This window comes from Cordyceps fumosorosea, assembly GCF_001636725.1.
Source record: "Cordyceps fumosorosea ARSEF 2679 chromosome Unknown scaffold_9, whole genome shotgun sequence".
NCBI lineage: Eukaryota > Fungi > Ascomycota > Sordariomycetes > Hypocreales > Cordycipitaceae > Cordyceps > Cordyceps fumosorosea.
In genome coordinates, this window is record NW_017387309.1 from 901,940 (window position 1) to 921,989 (window position 20,050).

The window sequence follows — 20,050 nt, forward strand, 5'->3', positions numbered from 1 at the left end:
TGCGGCTTACAGTATCCGCCACAGCGAATCCGACGGCTTTCCAAATTTGAACAGCCCGTACCATCGGCACAGGGGCCACATGATCAGCAGGCAGAGCGCCCACACGGCGAAGAAGCCGAAAACGCTGTCAATCACTTTATCCGACACGAGGCCGCCCCCAGGCGACGGCGGCGCCCCCGGGCCGGGCTCGTGGCCGAAAAGGACGCACGCCGCCCAGCCCGTGACGAACACCACGGGCATGTGCACGACGTAGAAGAAGAGCGACGCGGTGCCAAAGTCGAGGACGATGGCGAGCCACTTTCGGGCAAACGCAGCCGGGACGCGCCAGAGGCCGGCGAGGAGGAAGAAGTTGGCGGCCAGCGTCAGCGCCCAGAAGGCGACGTCGGGCGGGTACTTGACCGTGTAGAAGAAAGCCGCGGGCGACGCGAGGTACTGGTTGCTGCTGCCGCCGACGCGCGGGGGCTGCCGGTTCTCGGGAGTCTGCAGGCAGTGCTCGGAGAGGTTCCCGACGTGCAGCAGGCGCGTGAGCACGAATGCGACGGCGAGGACGAGGCCGGCGGCCAAGTGCAGCATCAAGATGCGCGCGGGGCCGGCGGCACCGCGGCGGGGGCGCTCGGAGCTGATAATGACCCGCGCGTACAGGACGCCGACGATGGCAAAGGACAGCCACGCCAGCGGCGGGAAGGCGGACAGCACGCCGGGTGCGTTGGTCTCGTAGAACCAGAGGCGCAGCCACCAGTACTCGTCCATCTTTCGGTCGTCCCAGCCCGGGGTGCGGCCGGCCGGCGCAGTCACGGCAACGCCTTCCGACATGGCGGCGGCGGACGATGAAGTGGCGGCGCATTCGCCGTAGTTCTCGGACAGCCAGATGTTCCAAAAAATGGTCACTATGCTGAGGACAACCAGGAGCCCGTTGTGTACGTGCCATGATATACTTGCCGCCTTTGCTTCCGTGCTGGTGCTGGTGCTGCTTCTTGTCGGCGGTCGCCCCTCGGCGGCGTGTAGAAGTGGTTGTTCGGCGTCCATGTCATTGTCGCGCGCGCACGCAGTGTCGTCGTCGTCTTTGTTGTCCACCAGCGCTCTCGCCAGGCGTCTAGCGAGCCAGCGCTCCGTCTCGTCGGCGGCGAGCCAGAGGGCACCGGCGAGGAAGTAGTCCGCGGCGAGCGCGAAGAGCACGATGTTGAGGAACCACAGCTGACCGGCCGTCATGACGAGGCTGTGGACGATCATGACGACGGTGAGCGCGACCGCGCGCAGCGCAAAGTAGCGCAGCAGCCGGAACGCACTCCAGCCCTGTTGTCGCCGGCGCGAATGGCCCAGGTAAACGACGCCGGTGCCGAGGAGCAGCGTGAAGCCCGGCGCGCAGAGGTGGGTGAGCGAGCGCACGAGGTAGCCGGCCGGGCGGTTCCACTCCTTGACGGGCACGCCGTCCTTCTCCGCGTGCCGGCCCAGACCGTGCTCCCACGGCCGCAGCGCGATGCCGAGATGGTCCATGGCCATGAACATCATAAGCAGGCCGCGCAGCAGGTCGGGCCCGAGGACCCGGGCCGAGGGCTTCCCGCCGCTTCCGGCAGCAGCGGCTGCCTGCTTCTGGGTGCTGGTCTCGTGGTCATTGGGCGTTTCATGTTGGATCGCGCGGTAGTTGGGGAACGAGTTGTAGTGCGGCGCGGTGCTTCGTTGTCGGGATGCCTCGTCGTCGTTTCTGTGGACGGCAGCCTCGGCGGCCGAGGGGCCGTTGCCGACTGGTCCGTTTTGGGACATGCGCGGCCAGTTGTAGGCGGTTGGTCGATGTGTGTATGTAAGTCGGCCGGTAGGTGCGGTGCGATGCGGAAGCGCACACTATTGACGCAAAAACTACCAGCGTTTCATGTAACAAGAGAATCGCAGCATTTGGCTCTATTTATCCGTCGCCAACAGCATTTGTGAAGTTTTAGGCAATCGCTACCAAGATTCCAAGGGATCAAGCGGACTTTCAAGCATCTCCGCAACCAGCAGCCACTCACAAGCCGGGGGTGGATAAATTAGTAGACGAAGAAGGAAGTTGTCCGAGCATTTGATTTGTAAACATCAGTAGGCCCCCGACACAAGCAATTGGGCCTTTTCTATGGCCGGCTCTGTTTCACCCTTCTAATTCTGTTGTTCAGCTGTCCTTTATGTCCCGTTCCCAGCTGCTCTTGATATTGGCCAGGAAGCGCTGGTCGCGCAGCGCCTCCACAGCTACGCCAGCGAGACCCTTGGCAACACGCAAGGCGCGGGCATATGATGCTTTGGTGCCCGCCGACTTTGCGAAGCCCGGATTGTGGGGGCCTTGGCCTCCTGGACCGGCTTCAATCTCATACATGGGGCTGATTGAAGGCATGGCATGGGATACGTCGCCCTGGTCGGTGCTAGCCTGCGTCTTGCCATTGACGGCATCCTTATCCGCATCAATGGCAACCGTGTGATCCTTGCCTAGCTCGTTATAGTAGCGCGTAAACACGTCCGCCATGGGACCGTTGGAGATGTGATTCTTGTAGGCGCCGAGGTTGGTCATGGTCAGCTTGGCGCCGGTCGCAAGCGCGCCGGCCTTGAAGCAGCGAGTGACCTGCTCTCGCAGAACCTCGAGACGCTGCGCCGAGTCGGCACGGACCGTGAACTGGCCCGCGGCGTACTTGTGGATAATGTTGGTAGCGTCGCCGCCGTGGGTGATGTAGCCTTGGATGATCTCGCCGGGAACGGTCTGCTGGCGCAGCATTGAGAAGTTGTTGTAGCCCTGCACCAGGGCATCCAGTGCGTTGACGCCAAGCCATGGGTTCGCGGCCGCATGGGCGGCAACGCCGAAATACTCGACCTTGAAGGTGGAGATGGCGGTCGTGCCCATGCGTGCCGAGGTTGACTGTATGTTGGGATGCGAGGTGAGACTAATGTCAACGTTGTAGTCTCTGTAGGCGCCGGCTTCGAGGAGCTTGATCTTGCCACCACCATCTGATTTTGTCAATGCTGATAGACGGGGCGGAGTTCGGCAACGGAGGTTACGTACTCTCCTCGGCGGGTGTTCCGTAGAGAACGATTTTGCCAGGAAGTGTCTTGGCCGCCATGACCCGAGCAGCGGCACTCGCGCCGACAACCGCCGCCGTTGCAATCAGATTGTGACCACACGCGTGTCCGATTCCTGGCAGGCTATCTATTCATTCATAATGAGCTGATTGTCTCTTGGTTGATTCGCTAGTTAGTTTAACGCGCACCATATTCAGCATTGAAGGAGACAACCGGGCCGGGGCCGCCACTATCGAACTCGGCAATCCATGCCGTCTCCAAGCCATATACAGATCTCTTGACTTTCCATCCTGACTGTGCCTCCATGAAAGCTGTGAGGGCATCGTGAGCGATGAATTCGTGCCAGGCAAGTTCCGGGTTGTCGTGGATCCGTTGATTGACGGGCCAAAAGTCGGCGCCAATGTCCTCGGCTGCCGTGCTGATGTCGGCGAGTGACGGTGGCATTGTGTTTATCTGCATTTTGTAAGAAAATTGGGTGATGATAGGCTCAACAATCAGCGTCGCTACTCCCGGTGGCGTTTTGTGATGCAGGTGGTGTCGAATCGCGGGGGGTCTAGGAGTTACCCTCTTGTGCGCTTTGTACTTATTAGTGGCCGTTGACGCCACAGAGGGCGCAATCAGGGGCGAAAATGACATGCTACGAATTTAGTATGGCTTGGCCGAGTTATCCAAGTTACAGAGGACTACGAACACTGTCATCTATCTCTTTTCACAAGGTCGATTTGAGCTTCTGAATTAAGAAGGAGGGAATGCCAGTAGCTACGCGTCTTAGGCCGAGCGCAAGCCACTCTCCGCCTTGGTAAGTCTAGGAGCAGTGTAGTTGCCAGTGTACTAATAAGACGCTGTTCCAGGGCTGTTTGGTTTCTACCTATTGATCTTCCCCTTGCATTATATCCACCAATAGTCGACTCCAGCTAATGAAATCGCGCCGGCAGATGTGTTCCGGCCAGCTCAGAAGACCGCATTGGAGAGCCATCAACAAGGCGACAACACATGGTACCTACTGATTGCTCACAGGTGCATTGCATTGAAGTGGTCGCTATTTATTTATTTATCTATTTTGGAAATATTTATTCAGTCAGTTGTGTCGGTCAGCCCGTGTCATCAAAGCACATCTTACCTTTGCATAACTAACTATGTAGGCAGCCAACCTGCCCACGACTGATGGCTCTTTCGCAGTTCTCGCAGGGACCCTGATGAGCGAGACCCGTAGTACCGTGGTGCTGGCCCAGCGACCGTTGGATCTGTGGACACGCCCCAATATTCACCGCCGGTGTAGGGCTTTCTCCTCGTTTTCCAGGCTATTTACAGCGGCTTTTCATGTGCGCTCGGGCTGCGCTCTACTGGTACATAGTAGCAACGCCTGTCACAGCTGTCAGACAATTTGTGCGCTCCGGAAACCGGAAACGGGCCGCTCGGGCGAAATCATGCCCGGGGTGAAAAATAGCCTGCGTAGAATCCAACCGGCCGCATCATCGTCCCATCATCCCGTCACCTGCATGCACCTGCATCGTTCATGAAATCGTTGTTCAATTTGCGCTCAACAATCCTAGCCCTGTGGCGCGCCTCAGCCATGCCGCTGGTCATGGGTCACGCCTACCTCTAAAAGTAACGCTGGTAACTACCGTGCTGAGCTAACAACGGGTTTCTCATCCATCCATCCATCCTGCGACCGACGTCCTTGCACTTGGTCACTTCAAACTGCGACCGACACAAAACCGCCTCGCGCTGCGCTACGAGACTCTCCATCCTCGCCCATCATCCTCGACACTGCAAAGCCGCCGCCTCGACCTGTCCTCTCCATGACGGAGGGCCACCACCAGGCGCCGGCATCACCAATTCGTCGTCCCCCGCAAACGCCGCCGCGGGGCTACCCCAATCCCATGTTCGCCTCCCAGCTCGCTCTCCTCTGAACCTCCCCTCGCCCCTTCGATTCCAACAAATATTCACAATGTCGCCTGATACCCATTTCTCCCCTTCCTCTTCTTCCTCCTCCTCCTCGTCCAGCAATGCGTCGGCCTCCCCGGAGCGCAGCGATACCGCCGCCAGATCGAGCGACACATCCGTCGCCACGACCTCCTCCTCACGAAGCAGTCGCCAGCCACTTAGCCGACGAGGTCACTTCAAGTCGCGAATGGGGTGCTTCAACTGCAAGAGACGCCGTGTCAAGTGCAACGAGCTGCGGCCACAGTGCTCTCCCTGCCGTCGCCTCGCCCTCGACTGCTCCTATCCCCCAACGCCCACGCCAGCCGCAAGTGCTATACGCTCCAACCCATCCATGCTCTCCATGGAAGACCTGCGTTTCTATCACCAATTCATAACCGCCGCCATTCCCCCTCTCCCAATCCAGGCTGACAAGGGGTGGATGGACTGCGCAGCCATGTCTCACGAGGTGCGTCAAAGTACAACACCGTCTCGTCGTGAGCCAAGCACTAACCAATAACAGTATGATTTCCTCGCGCATGCTGTCCTTGGTCTGGGCGCTTCTCATCTTACAAGTCACACAAACGCCGACTTTACTTCGCAAGCGCTGCAACACCGACTCGTGGCAATTAAACAGGTAAACGAGCAGCTCAGTAACCCGCCCTCGGACCAGCAGACCCTCGACGCAATCCTTGCCGCGCTTTTTTGTCTCATTACACAAGCCTCGCTTATCGATGATGGCCTTGCCGATTACCTAACCATTATTCGTGGCGGACATCTCATCGTTCTCGTCATCATCGGTGACATGTCCAAGTCTGTTTTTCCTGGCTTTACCCCGGACGGGCACAACCACTCGTCTGCCGAGGTCGTCCGAGAAGACCAGCGTGATGATATGACGGATATGAACGAGTTTGAGCTGTCTCTGCGCATGCTGGAGCCTTTACTACGGGCCCCTTACGAGCACAAATACTACGGCGCGCTGTCGCAACTACATCCCGCTATGCAGCGGTCATCTTTACAAGGTAAGTCATACAAACGGCTACCATTCTACCAAGGCTAACAAGTCAGCGTGGATGACTTTTTCGCACCTCTTCACAGTCCCCGCTACATTCAGCAATGAAGAGTTCTTGGAGCTTATCAACCCCGAAAATTTCGGCTCCAGGCTGCTGTTGATACACATGTTCCTTGTCGACTATGTCATCGCCGCGATATGTCTGTCCCCAGATATGCCCATCAAATCCCCTCGGCGAAAACACGTCATAATCAAGTGGGCAAGAAACGCGACATCGAGTATACCCCAAGAATATAAGCGTTATACAACGTGGATCGACAGCTACTGCGACAAGTTGGAGCAGAGTAACGATTGCCGACATCTCTATACCCCCTGAGAGTCCAGATGTAGGCCGGCTATCCTGGAGCGTCACTTGCTCCTGTGATACCTGCCTTTTAATATCTGAATCTATGATGTCAACTGTTTTTTCTATGCACCCGGGGCCACTAATGGCCGATGGGCATGGTACCATTCGCGCGCCATGAGGGTAGCGCAATATCAGCACGGGACCTGCTGAAGCCTCGTCTCGTCTCACAACAAGTGCATTCGCCTGGAAAGCAGCACAGGCCATGGCACACATGACACACTTGATGAACATTAAATATTGGATATAGCGTATAATCTTGCTGTACATATAATAAAAGGATCTAATTTTCGAGCTTGCAAACCACTTACTCCTGTTTCTTCGAAGGCTGTTGGCCGGACGCTCTTCCCCCCACACAGCAGAGCCGGCAACACTAACACAACCACAACGAGCACATCAGAATTGAATTTCCAACTAATTACAGAACGATCGCACAACAGTGCCAGTCCGCTTGCCAAATACTTCGTAAAGTCTCGATTTCGTATCCACTACCAGCGGGGCGAGCCAGGGCACAACTCATGCAGTCCCGCAACCTAACGGGGCTTTGTCCCAGCAGTTCATAAGGGCTAATAAGAACCCGGCCGCCATCAGCACCTAATGAGCTCACATGAGCTCAAGGTTCCTTGGTCTGGTGGTCTAGTGTAAGTAGCACTCCATCTGATGGTTCAATCGACCCAACATTCGAAGCCGCACAAGCAGCGAGTGGCCTGGTTCGATGTGAAGCAGTCACAATACCAACGACTCAATGAGTCATTGGCTAACATAACTTCTCAGGGTATGATTCTCGCTTAGGGCTCACCCTGAGTTTGTTTAAAGCAGCTTGCGAGAGGTCCCGGGTTCAATCCCCGGCCAGACCCTTCCTTTTTGCAGCTTTGTCGATGTTGGGAGATCGTGGACATGGGAAGTGCATGCGCACGTGGGGGTCTTTTTCTTTCGACATGAGATTGTGCTGCGGGGGACTGTGGGCTTAGTGAATTTAGTTTTCTTAGTCTGAGAAAATGGAAAAGCTCGTCTGATGTACTCCAAGCTATCTTGTCGGTGAAAGTGCAAGAGTGGTTAGTTGAGTCGAATGTCAAGCCAGTCCACCTATACTTTCAGTAACATGGTGGCAAACCTGTCGCAAAAAAAGCGCTCATTAAATTTTTTATGACATCAATGCAAAGCCTAACGGCTTTTCTAACCCCAGAGACTCGTTGTGCTAATTGTAGGTGGCTGGGAAACTGGAAACGTGTTGGTCGTGGGATCAATGGTTGGTGGGGGAAGGCGGAAGCTTGTTGGTCGCGGCCAAAGCATATACTCGATCTATCACGAGCTTCAAACTCTAAATCGATCATCAGCGTTTTGTGTCTAATTATCTACCTATAAATTACGGTGGCTTCCTCCTCTTACTTCCGCTTTGTCATTTCTTCTTTCTTTGAAGCTACATCTCCCATCACTTAACTGAGTGCCTTCCAAACGCAACGACACACTCCAACCTCAGTCGGTATTACTAGCACCGCTTCTTTAAAGCCTACGACACTCATAGTCATTCTAACACTATTTCCAGAAACAAATTCCACTTCAAAATGAAAGCCGCCATTCCCATTGCCCTCCTCGCGGTCGTCGCTAATGCTAAGCGCTCGACCACGACCAGCGCTGTTGCGGACGTCACCGATGTTGCTGCTACGTCTGGTCTCAGAAATGCCACTGCCGCTTCCTCGGCCAAAACTATCACTGAGCACGAGCCAACCCCAGTCACTACCCATGCTATCTCCTCGGAGAGCACTCTCTCCGAGCCTGCTGAGACTAAGACGGCCAAAACGGGTCGGGTCAAGCTTACCAAGATCACTACTGAGTCGAGTGTTGCCACCTCCTCTTCCAAATCGAGTGCTGCCACCTCTTCCTCTACCACTCGGAAGGGAAGTCCTGAAGCTTCCCCGGTCGGTTTCCTTACCTGGCCCGCGTCAGAGTCTGGCTTTGTAACGAAAATCAACGAGAATCTGGTTGTCGTTTTAAGAAAGACCACCACCACCGAGGCCCAGACCACCACCATCAAGGGCGAGACTACCACCTCCAATGGCAAGACCACAACCACCAAGGACGAGTCTACCGCCACCCAGGGTGAAACTACCACCACCAAGGGCCCGGCTACCACCACCACTAAGGCAAAAACCACCACAACCGCCAAGGCCGAGGCCATCAGCGCCGAGGACGAGTCCACCACCACCAAGGGTGAAACTACCACCACCAAGGTCGAGACTACGACCACCAAGGGCGAGACCACTACTACCCAAAGCCCAACCACCACCAGCAAGACCAGCAAGAGCAAGACCACATCCAGCAAGGGACAGGTCACTTTCAGTAAGCACCATACTACTTCGATCAAAAGTCACCACACTCGCGGCACGGCCGCTTCCTTTCCTTCTGTCTTTGAGCAATTTCCATCCACCACAGTCAAACCAACTCCAACTCCCATCCCCAACTCCTCGCTGCACATTCCGGCCCGATTAATGGCCCAACACCTTCCAACAGTTCCCTTCCACCGGTCACCCAAAGAAGCACCAAAACCAGAAGCCACCAGCTGTTCCAGACCCCTTCTGCGCGCATCCGCTGCACGCCACAAACCCTCCCCAGACCATCCCGGACCCTTGGGGCTCGGATCCTGAACATGTGATTGTTAATCAGACCGTCCCCGCAGTTCCTACCAAGAAAGCTTAATAGTATTACTACATGACGAGGCACAATTTGTACCCTCGGCAAGTATCTCGGGGTCACAATTGGGCAACGTTGGTACCAGAGTAGGTGAAGTGAAAAGATGAAGATGGGGCCATTGACTGATAAATGATGGATAGATGCAGTAGCTAGCTATAATATCTTGTTGATTTGGCTTATTTTGCGTAATATGAATTTACGATTTGGATTATTGTTGAAAGGATGAAGTTATTAGCTCAGAGGATTGGTTCAAAGTATAGATGAGAAGATTGCCACAGTGGAAATTGTAGTTGCAGGGTGAGCCAAGATACTCACCGTTATGCTTTCTTTTCGTTTTTCAATCTATTTGCAAAAGCGTCGTGATACTCGCACAAGTAGATGCGGTTGTGTAACAATGCTCCTCAAAATAAAGGCATCGTAGCCAGGAAGCATGAGGGCAGCAGGATCATATTGACAGGACTGTGCGGGATTGGGGCTTGTGAGCTCCAGCATTCAATGGGGCAGTATTCGCCTATGCACCTGCTTTGTTTTAGGTTTCTTTCAGGGCAGATCATCAATAATCTGTGGTGATATCGAAATTTCGAATGAAGTATCGAAGCAGAAAGAGGGTGATGTAGGGGGTTAGTAAGCTGACTAAATAAATATGTGGCTGGGAGAAAGACCAGGATAGATGACGAGGGGGAAGGTTTATTGGGCGGAAATATGTAACTAATCGAGGTATTTGTACTTCGTACAACTCACGGATGAGGGCATCCAGTTTTCTTCATGGTCAACAGCGGCTTATCCATGAAGGCTTCACAGAGTCATACTAAAGATCGCGCTGATTTTCTAGAGCCAAGTATTAACAAAAAAAGACCAGAAATTACTAGAATTTCTTCTTTCCAGTCTTTCAAGGTTTGACGATTGATTGATGCAGTCATCTTGTCTGCCCTTGACAGAACAAAATGTCTCAGCTGTGTGCCGTGTGGCCTCGTATTACGGCGGTCGCCCATGAGAAGCACGGCTCCCACGTCGCACAATGCCTTAAAAAGACTGTACTACAGGTTATATATATGCCTTTGTTGAGCCATGTTCTAATAATAATAAGTGTCTTTGTATTTGCCACGTTTGCATTTCACGAATCAAATTGACCAGGCAAGCAAGGCAGCCCGCACCGCCACAGTTAGGCAGCGTATTTTACGTATGTGGCTGATGCACAGTCGCCCAACGACCAGACCAAGCTATCTTCTCCACGCACGGCTGCACAGCCACAATTGACGTACCCGTTTAGCCCAAAGCTCACAGTCCAACGACATGCCTCATCTCCAACTACCATACCCAACGATGGCCGGGCCCCAGATGCAGCTGGAAGATTGTGAGCAAACTCGTTACCAGCTTTGTACTGCTCATTATGTCTAACATTCTCACTTTTCAGGGCTTGATGACCTCTGCGTGAGGTTCATCATCAATCTTCCGGAAGAAGACCTGTCGACCGTCGAACGGATATGCTTCCAAGTTGAAGAAGCCCAATGGTTCTACGAAGACTTTATTCGACCTCTCGACCCCTCCCTCCCATCCATGACTCTTCGTACGTTCTGTCTGCGCATATTTCAGCACTGCCCGCTCTTGGCGCCCTTTTCCGTCGAGACCTCACTCGCCGCGTTTGGGTCTTTCCTTGACTACAAGACGCGAATCCCAGTCCGTGGTGCCATCCTGCTCAACCATGACATGGATTCAGTTGTTCTTGTCAAGGGGTGGAAAAAGGGCGCCAACTGGAGCTTTCCCCGCGGCAAGATTAATAAGGACGAGGATGACCTCGACTGTGCCGTACGCGAGGTGTACGAAGAAACCGGCATGGACCTGCGCGCCCACGGCCTCGTACCGACCACCAGCAAGCCGAAATACATCGAAATTACCATGCGCGAGCAGCAGCTGCGGCTCTATGTCTTCCGCGACGTCCCCATGGACTACAACTTCCAGCCGCAGACACGCAAAGAAATCAGCAAGATTCAGTGGTACAAGCTGTCCGAGCTCCCGACGTTCCGAAAGAAGAATGCGCAAAACCAAGACGAGTCCGTCGTCGGCGCAAACAAGTTTTACATGGTAGCGCCGTTCCTCGTGCCGCTCAAGAAATGGGTGACGTCGCAGAAGCGGCAAGAGGAGAAGCGTGTGGGCAGCTTGCGCTACCATGCAGGTCATGCCCAACTGTCCGTAGACGAGGGCCACACCGAGGACGAGACGTATGCGACGGATCAGGGTGCCAACCATCTGCAGCAGGTCGCCTCCATCGCTAGCCTGGACGGTGCCACGAAAGAGCTGCAGCGTCTGCTCAAGCTGCAGCCACCAACGCAAGGCCTGCAGCCTGCCATGGCTCAAGAAGACAAGGGCAGCGCTCTACTATCGATACTGCAGTCAAACGAGCCATCCGCGCCTTCATATCATGTGCAGCCTAGTACAGGGGTACCCCATACACCGCAAGACCTCACCATCATCAACCCTCCGCAACCTCAGAACCCCCACCACCATACCAACCAGCAGCACGCCATGCCGTTACACATGGACATGCAACAGCAGCCGCCACATTTCCCTCTCCCCTATGGTTCTGAGAACGTACCACAACATTTTCAGCCGCACCAGCAGCACCAGCAGCACCAGCAGCACCAGCAGCACCAGCAGTACCCAGTCCAACCTGCGCCTTATGCCCATCCCGGCGCCCCGCACCACCAGCCTCAAAAGTCCATCCCTCTCGTCCACCCACAGCCTCTCCCGCCCCAAGTTCAACGTGCTATGTTCAACAGCAGCGTGTTCCAGGAAGCCGCTGCAAAAGGCAGCGCTGGTTTGCCTCAGCCTGCATTTCATCCCTGGCAACAGCCTGGAGCACCTCAGCCGAACGCTCCCCCTCCACAGCAGCAAAGACCAGCACCCATGCAACTCACCGGACAGTCCATGGCCCTCCTCAACGCTTTCAAAAGAGAGCCTTCAGGATCCCAGCCGCCTCCTATGCCGCCTCCTATGCAGCAACTGCCTCAGCAGCAGCCTCGGCAACAGTTGCAAGTAGTTGAAACGCTCAACATGTCTGTTGTTGGCGCGCCTGGTCAAAATCTCCCGCCACCGCCGCCGTACACCCAGTACCCAGCGCAGCAGCAGCAGCCGCAGCAACAGCGGCCTCACCAGGCAGTTCCTATCTCCAACCAGGCGATGCCTCCCCAAGCTCAGTTCAACTCTCACATGCAGCCCCAGCAGCAGCCTCAGCCGCCCGTCGGCGTGAGGAACCCACCTCTTGTAGCTGACCAGCACCGGAGCGCCCTACTCGGCATGTTCAAGAAGTCGACGGGCCTGCAGTCCCCCGTGCCGCCGGCCTCCTCGCAGCAGGGGCAGCCGCCCTCGCCGTTGGGCTTCATCCCCGAGCTGTCGTCGCCGTCGCAGCGCAAGCCGTCGTCGGACGTGCCCGTCGAGCTCAGCATGGGCAACATGTCCATCCAGCCAGCCCAAGCCGCCGGTCCAAGCAATGGCCACGTCCAGCACTCCTCGCAGCCTAGCCCGACCCAACAGCGGGGCAGCAACCTCGCCGCGGTACCACCACCGCATGCCGCCGGCGGCAGCATCGCCTCGCCCTACGCCCCGTACATCTCGCAAAGCCACCAGCCTCAGCAGCCTTCGCCCCTGGCGCAGCCCTCCGCTCCTGCCCCCGTCGGCGCCGAGCAAAAACGCCAGCTACTATCTCTCTTTGGCAGCGGTGCCGGTGGCCCAGCCGTCGCCACTGCCGCCGGCAAGGCTCCTGCGCCGCGGCTGCAGGCACGGTCGCCCCTCGGCGGCGCCGGCGCCATCCACGAGATGGGCAACGGGAACCCCGCCCCGCGCGACCACTCCCGCTCTCGCATCGCCTCGCTCGCCTCCGCCAGCGTGCCCGGCGAGCCGGGCTCGGGCAACGCCTCGCGTCGTGGCAGCCAGACGCCCATTTCACCAGCCGACGAAAGCTTCTTGCTTGGATATCTGCAATCTGTCACGAAAACGACCTAGCGGTATACGGTGCAGATGGTCAATGACATTTTGCGGCAATCTTTCTTTCCGGTTGATTTTTTCAATGTTTTTTGTTGTTTTTAATGGAATTACAAACTCGGGTGTCATTTTTATTCTGCGACAAACTCAACCAATTGTTAAAAATGGGACAGCGAAAGGATTTCTGCATTGTACGGCACTTATTGATTCCCTTGATCCTTCCTTTCTTATTATTAATGCATGAGGGAGTAAGAGATAGCGCCAAAGCCTCGCTTCTAAGGCGTTACATTGGTAGGATGCTTTGGGCAGAAACAGGATTATACCATCTGATAACAAACACATCGTGAAATGGGGGGTTTGAGATGTAGGAGCAGATTTTTTTACCCGCCATTATTAACTCAACAGTGGTTTATAATAACGAAGGACATACCAACGGTACATTTGTACACTCTCTATTTCAGGGGATTGATAGTGTATTAGATTCAGCAACCTGCGGGCCTCTTGTGAAAGTTCTTGTATGCGCAAATGAATGCTGAGGAATTGCAGCTTAAAGTTCCTTTTGTTCACCAACCTCAAGCAGGGAGAATCGATTCATGTTGGCTTTTGTCTGGCCCATCGGTGTTCGTGCACAATTGTTGGATTCAAGCTGAGCCAAAGACTGCATGCATTCATCTGGAGCCCACTCGATGCGGGATCCTCTGTACGGACTAAAGCTGTGGTTAGGGTTGCTCAGCGTCAAGGAAGGAAACACCTACTAGCGACTCATCATGCAGGTGCGGGCAAAGCTCGCAGCCGTGATGGAGTTGATGCTGATGTAACAATCCAGTCCCGAGAATTGGACATTGATGACAGACAGGTTGTGGATATGCTCGAGATCTGTACGAATAGAGTCGGCCGTGATTCTACGATCGTAGTGTCGTATCACAAGGTTTCTGGATGCACCCCCGCGCAACTGTTGTGACACGTAGGGTGCAAGGATGAACTGGCGGACACTCCATGTAACTTTGATCTAATCAGTGTAAGCTGAAGTACCAAACGGAAACAAAGCATGCTTCACATACGATGGATCCTCGGATGTACACGCCGGCTTCTTGGGCATGTTCGTAGTATTTTCGCGCATGATGACCATGAACGAATGATATTGCGGCTCGCTGCTCCTTAAAGTTGAAGTAAATGTCCACCACTGGCCCGCCACGAATAACAGCAACAACGTCGGCACGCGAGATGTGAGGGGGTAACTCGCTGAGCTGCAGTGTTCTTTTGGCGTTCTGCTCGTACGAATGGCGAGTACCTACAACGGATGCCGAATCATCTGGATCCAAAGAACTTTGGTCATTCGATAGGATGGATTCCGAAAAGATTTCAGATTCGGTATCGCTCTCTGGTATAACGCGCGCGTGTTTCTTGGTGCGGCAAAGGGGACCGCCCGCCGAGCATGATCTGCCACGATAATTTACGACGGTGCTGGTGGGTGAAAAATCTGTTTGGCCATCATCAGGGCTGCCGTGGCCATCGACTGAATTGTTTTCCTGAGCTTGGGAACCATGGTTCTTGCTAAGGATCTAATCCATGCTTAGGGCGTGGCAGGTAGAAATCTAATCAAAACCCTACCTCAATGGTGTCTGTATCTACTCCCCCTCGGATGAGATGCTGGCAGAGATTTTCTGCAAACTGTTAGTAGGATGAATCTACCAGCTTCCGCTTCCGTATTGGCACTTGCCGTATTTCGATGCCACCACTCGAAGACGATCATATTCACTGCGATCAATGCGAATCTGTGAACGAGGCAGAGGCGAAGTAGGCGGCGAAAAAGCCATGGTTCAGGGCGTAAATATAGAAAATGAAGCTTGGAAAGGACAGATAGGCAGCCCAACGCCCAACGCAAATGTGAGCGGCAAAGGACCTGCAAGGCGAAGAGCGCCTCACGTGCCGGGCAGCGAGAAAGGCAGGCAGCAGGTGAGTGACTGCATTTTCGCAGCTGGTAGACCTTTCGCCCGTCCGACAAAGATTTAAACATTTTTGAAATTTAATAAATATGTTGAGTGCAAATAAACCATCATATTCAGAGGCTAGTTCATTTGCGTCTGATTACAGAAGCACCTGGTGATGCTGTCGCGCAGCAGCATCCGGCTACAGCCGTGTGTCTAATAATAGGAAGAACTTTAGTGGATTTAGTGTATCCCCAAGATCAGGAAGGGTTCGCGGGCTCGGCACCACTAATCCGCTGTCGCCCTTTGTTGGTGGCTGTCGTATCCACCGTAGCAACAGCATCCTGACTGGTATGCTGGGATTAAGCATCATTACAATTTTGCACAGAATTCCAGTCATATATCCCAGGCGTCTACCCCGATGCCATTGAAGGCTTATTGACAACAACAAGTTTCAGTGTGTGTGTTTCTTTTTTTTTTCTGGCAAAAAAAAAAACTTAATTCCTAGGCCAAGGCCACAGAGAAGCAAAAACACGAGATCACGTGCATGGAGTGGCGCGGAATACGATGTCAAGCCACCCACGGCGGGTACAGGCGCTGGGGAGACCATTCCCAGCTGGAAATAGAAGGAAATTCATGCACTGGCCCACAGCAATCGGGGTACATGGGCTGGCCGCTTGGTCACCAAGGCCCCTGGACGCTAGGCCACTGGACCGCTCCGCCCCTTTCGGTTGCACTGGCGTCTCCGAGAGATTTTGCTGGATCCAAGGTCATTCTTTTTCCTTTTCCCACTCATCCTCTTGTTCCCTTGCAATCCTCTTCCGTGTTCTCATGCCACCGACTCTCGCTTCCGGCCGCTCGTCTTGATTTTTCGACTTTGCCACGACCCTTGCTTCCTCTCTTCTTCGAAATCCACGCCGTCCCCGATAGACCTCCGCCTTCCCCTGGCTACTGGCGTGTACCAACGAACGTTGCTGGCCGCCTCCACTGTTGAAACCTTGTGCCCAGCACCGTTCCGTTTGAAACGCTCGTATTCCGCGAGTCTACGTGTCGAACCCGTCTCTTCTCGCACCGCCTGACTTCAGTCACTTCTGAGTCGGTTTCTTTTTTCTTTTTTCCACGAAATTGCAAGCACGTTGCGCTGCCTCTTCACATCCTCGGTCTTCGTTTCCCACGATCGTTGCCGTTGGCTCATTCATCACGATGCGTCCTGCTGCAACTTTGATGCAACTGGCTCTGGCTGTCTCGTCAGTTGCCCCAGTGGTTTCCGCTTGGCCCAACTGGCTTCCCGAGCGCGATGCTCTCATCGTCCGCGCTGATAGCTCTGATAGCAGTGATAGCGCCACCCGTAAGGCTTTCCTTGTGTTTCACTCCGCGAGTGCTGAACCGCACAGTTGCTAACATGACCCAGCTTCCGCCACTGCCACTCCATCCGCATCTGGCTCGTCAGCAAGCAACACCAAGGAGACCGGAAAAGCGACTGGCGGCAACACGGCTATGCCCACCAAGTCTGCGACTGGAAGCAAGAGCAAGAGCTCATCGACGCCCACCCATACCTCCTTCGCCCCAGACTCACCAGTTGGAGGCGTCAGCATGATTGTTCCTGCCAACACAGCTCTCGGCACCGCACTCTACAAAATTAGCGACTACGTCACGTTTAGCTGGAACTACACATCCCTCCAAGGCACCCCTACGGCTGTCGATGTTCTCGCCAGTTGTTCTACCGCTCGCGCAACCTGGACACTGACTGGCAATATGACTTTCGCTACTTCTGTCGAATACGTCTGGGATACCAAGGTTCAGGCTAATGATCCTAATCAACCCCTCCTCACGGAGCAGTACTCGCTTATTATCAAGGATTCTGATATTTCCATGACTGACACGCCCGAGCCTGGTTACCTGGGCGTGAGCACGGCTCTCAGCTTTGGCCTGTATTCTGGCAAGGCTTACCAGAACTGGAGCCAGTGGACTTGTCCTGGTTGCCATGCCAGTGCTGCCTCGCCTGCGGTTCATGGCCAGTCGATCAAGTTTGCCGCCACCATGAGCATCGCTACGGTTATCGGCTTCACTTGGTTCGTTACTGGCCTAGGCATCAACTAATGAGACGACGCCTCGCATCATAATGACAAGCTTCTTGTTTGCTTCTTCATCTACATTCCCATTTAATATCTCATTTTTTTTTTCTCTTCAACCCATTCGAGTTTGTAGTACCACGCTCTTTGGATATGACGTCTTGGGCAGCGGTACTTTATTTTGTGGCGTTTCTGCTAGAACCTAAGCAGTTTGTTATGCGGGAATTGCTCGGTTTTCATTCTTGTCTTCTTGCTTTGGGGCGTGTTGGGACGTCGAGCCTCGATTCCCAGCTAAAAATATTCCAGCAGAATAACATATCGGGCATGGTATATAATGGCGTTGTGGGCAAGATTCAGTTGTTTATCATGGTTGTATAATGCATTAACATAATACCCATGAGCGCGCCATTACACTGACTTGTGGTTAAAACTTGGTTAGTATTTAACATCGTATTCGAAACATTATCTACGTGAGAACCCCAGGATATCTGATACCGACCCTTGCGCCCTGAAAGAGAAGCAGAACAATTGAAAGATAACAAGGCTTCCTAAATGATAGATAAGCTTTTTTTTCCTCTTTTCCTGCTTTTCTTTCCTCTAGCTCTACGCATGAGGGTCCGGTAGCCAAAACAGTAGATCCGCGTCAGCAGTAGCAAAGAAGTTGAAGCGCGGGTTAAACCCAACCACAGCTGCCTCGCGCTTATCAGGGAGCGTCCACGTCGGCTCCAAGCCCTTGTCTGGCGGTGGCGTCTTGAGCGTGTCCCAGACGACCACGTCGTGGCGCGAGCCGCCGATGACGAAGCGGCCGTCCGGCGCGAAGCAGCAGTCGCCGCTGCTCTCGTACTGGCCGGCGTTGTTGGCGCCGCTCATGCCACCCTCGCCGGCGGCCAGTCGTCGGGTAGTACCGCCGGGCGGGCGGCGCAGGTACGCCTTAAGTGTGCCCTCGAAGGCGTCGAAGAGGAAGTGGCCGGCGCCGCGGGTGCCGAGCAGCAACGACTTGCCGTCGTTGGAGAACTCGAGCCGGGTCCAGCCGCGGACGACGTGGGCGGGGTCGATGGCGCGGCCGTGGTCGACGACGTCAATGGTCGCAAAGGGCGCGCGGTCGTAGTGGCGCACATCGTACAGCAGGACGGAGCCGGAGCTCGGGCAGCCAATGGCGAATACCGTGCCAGACGGGTCGTAGGCGGCCAGGTATGGCGAGCGCAGGAGCAGCTGGCCCTGCCAGTTCTTGGTCTGCGTGTCCCACAGGCGCACCGTGTTGTCCTGCGAGCAGGATATGAAGTTGTCGCTGCCAGGGTGCACGGCCAGGGAGGTGACGGGGCTTTCGTGGCCCTCGAAGTAGCGGATGAAGGAATTGTCGTGTGTGGCGAGATATCGTATGGCATCTGGGCCAAAAGGTCAATATCAGGATGGCCAATTGCGAGTGAGGAGCGCCATACTATTTTGCTTGGTACTTGCGTAGATAATGCTGGAGCTTGTGTGTGTGAATTTTGCGAGCTTCGCGCCGTACTTTTTGCTAATGAGGCACTTTTCGTGTCTCCCTTCTCTGACGTTATAAATGTGTATCGTCTCGTCGCTTGACGAAGTCATGAGCAGCTCGCCGTCGTCGTTGTAGTCTATCGAGAGCACTTGGGGCGGTTGGCGGGGGTCTTTGATGTCATCGCGACGAAGAAGCTGTAACGGCGCATCGTTTGTCAGTCAGCCATCCGATGACAGGGTGGCGTCTGTTGTGGTATGAATCCCGCTTCCGAGCTTACCTTGGTTGGGCGAAAGGACGACATGACGTCGGTGAGATTCGATACCGGCGTGGTCGATTGGGGTATGTTTCGTGACAATGGTGTCCCATTGCGCTCTGGGCGATCGAGGTCCATTGGTGTGGACGACATGGTAGTGCTGAAAGATATAGGGTTTCTGGCGAGGGGCGGGTAGCAGGCAGTCTCGCCTAACCAACACAGACAGTTGAATAGCGATGTGAAGATCAAGTTTCTCAAAGTGGGAGCTCTTTGGCAGCGTGCGATGCAGTGCGAAAACGATGTGGAGCACTATGTTAACGCGTCGAGCTCTGAAGTGGACTACCCTATATCATAGCCTACGCATTTGCGGTTGGTCGTGGCGGTTGAGTCGGTTGCATTGCGTCTCTTTTCTTGCACCAAGACGGAACTACTGTGCAAAGTCTTCAGCCTGGTGATCTTTTGCAGTTTCGCTGTAGACTTTTACGTGTTGGTGATAACATGGCCACAACAGCGATCTTCACCGTGCCTAACATTCAAACAATAGCCGAGTACACGGATTAACTGCTGATGTTGCAAATACTACCGCCGAGAAGCGAGCACAAAACTTGGCTATGCAAGTGCCGTATTCTCAAGACTAAGTTACTGCGAGAAGAGAATGGCGCAAATTCTTGCCGCAACAGCTTCAAGAGTTTTTCAACTAGAGTACGGAGTACAAGAGCGGGCTACCGACTGTTACGAGCAGGCCGACTTGCTAAGGAGGGCCTGAATAAACCAAAACCACCAGTCGAATACCGTGTTGAAATTGGCTTGTCAAATCCACCCAAGAGAACTGACTTGTCGATGCTTGTGTCATGTTGGGCAATTCCAGCAGCGACTTGGAGCGCCGCGGCTTACACGGTTGCTTCAAGCCTTGACTACCCGACCAAACGACCTCTTCCTGGATGCCGATACTGGGGCCACAGTGTTTTTTTTTACGTCCTTTGAAGATTTTAGCGCAACTGGACCAACCTGGTTGCAGCAGTTGCATCGGGCAGCCGCCAATAGGCCGAGTCTACACCCAACCCACCAAGCCCACCAATCCGGCCGACGTCGGCACAGCCTGTCAAGGTCGCCCACCACTCAGTCCCAGCTCTCGTCCTCAGAAAGCGAAACAGCTGCAAAGTTGCCTGTTGCATCTTACGTAGTGCGCAGAGACGACGACAGATTGCTGAGACTCGGAAATCGCTTAAGTGTACGTGACCAAATCCTCCTTGACCATGCTGGACAGAAAGTAC

At 54.5% G+C, this 20,050-nt stretch overlaps 7 protein-coding genes across 7 annotated transcripts; 4 read left to right on the top strand and 3 right to left on the bottom strand.

Moving 5' to 3' along the window:
- Positions 1–6: 6 nt before the first annotated feature.
- On the bottom strand, positions 7–1,761 carry ISF_04460 (hypothetical protein; the record flags this gene model as incomplete). The annotated part of the gene is made up of 1 exon (XM_018848066.1): positions 7–1,761. One exon carries the CDS (start codon positions 1,759–1,761, stop codon positions 7–9), a length of 1,755 nt encoding a protein of 584 aa, XP_018705022.1.
- A 379-nt stretch (positions 1,762–2,140) lies between these two features.
- On the bottom strand, positions 2,141–3,480 carry ISF_04461 (Peptidase M20D; the record flags this gene model as incomplete). The annotated part of the gene is made up of 3 exons (XM_018848067.1): positions 2,141–2,964; positions 3,020–3,163; positions 3,225–3,480. The coding sequence occupies 3 exons, from the start codon at positions 3,478–3,480 to the stop codon at positions 2,141–2,143; spliced, it is 1,224 nt and encodes a 407-aa protein (XP_018705023.1).
- A 1,507-nt stretch (positions 3,481–4,987) lies between these two features.
- Positions 4,988–6,347, top strand: ISF_04462 (C6 transcription factor; the record flags this gene model as incomplete). The annotated part of the gene is made up of 3 exons (XM_018848068.1): positions 4,988–5,428; positions 5,483–5,981; positions 6,058–6,347. The coding sequence occupies 3 exons, from the start codon at positions 4,988–4,990 to the stop codon at positions 6,345–6,347; spliced, it is 1,230 nt and encodes a 409-aa protein (XP_018705024.1).
- A 1,592-nt stretch (positions 6,348–7,939) lies between these two features.
- On the top strand, positions 7,940–9,071 carry ISF_04463 (hypothetical protein; the record flags this gene model as incomplete). Its single annotated transcript, XM_018848069.1, has 2 exons — positions 7,940–8,714; positions 8,944–9,071. The coding sequence occupies 2 exons, from the start codon at positions 7,940–7,942 to the stop codon at positions 9,069–9,071; spliced, it is 903 nt and encodes a 300-aa protein (XP_018705025.1).
- Positions 9,072–10,388: 1,317 nt separating this feature from the next.
- Positions 10,389–13,064, top strand: ISF_04464 (mRNA decapping protein 2, Box A; the record flags this gene model as incomplete). The annotated part of the gene is made up of 2 exons (XM_018848070.1): positions 10,389–10,419; positions 10,480–13,064. The coding sequence occupies 2 exons, from the start codon at positions 10,389–10,391 to the stop codon at positions 13,062–13,064; spliced, it is 2,616 nt and encodes an 871-aa protein (XP_018705026.1).
- A 3,110-nt stretch (positions 13,065–16,174) lies between these two features.
- Positions 16,175–17,071, top strand: ISF_04465 (hypothetical protein; the record flags this gene model as incomplete). Its single annotated transcript, XM_018848071.1, has 2 exons — positions 16,175–16,319; positions 16,383–17,071. The coding sequence occupies 2 exons, from the start codon at positions 16,175–16,177 to the stop codon at positions 17,069–17,071; spliced, it is 834 nt and encodes a 277-aa protein (XP_018705027.1).
- Positions 17,072–17,646: 575 nt separating this feature from the next.
- On the bottom strand, positions 17,647–18,929 carry ISF_04466 (WD repeat containing protein 82; the record flags this gene model as incomplete). Its single annotated transcript, XM_018848072.1, has 3 exons — positions 17,647–18,428; positions 18,483–18,717; positions 18,801–18,929. The coding sequence occupies 3 exons, from the start codon at positions 18,927–18,929 to the stop codon at positions 17,647–17,649; spliced, it is 1,146 nt and encodes a 381-aa protein (XP_018705028.1).
- Positions 18,930–20,050: the final 1,121 nt, after the last annotated feature.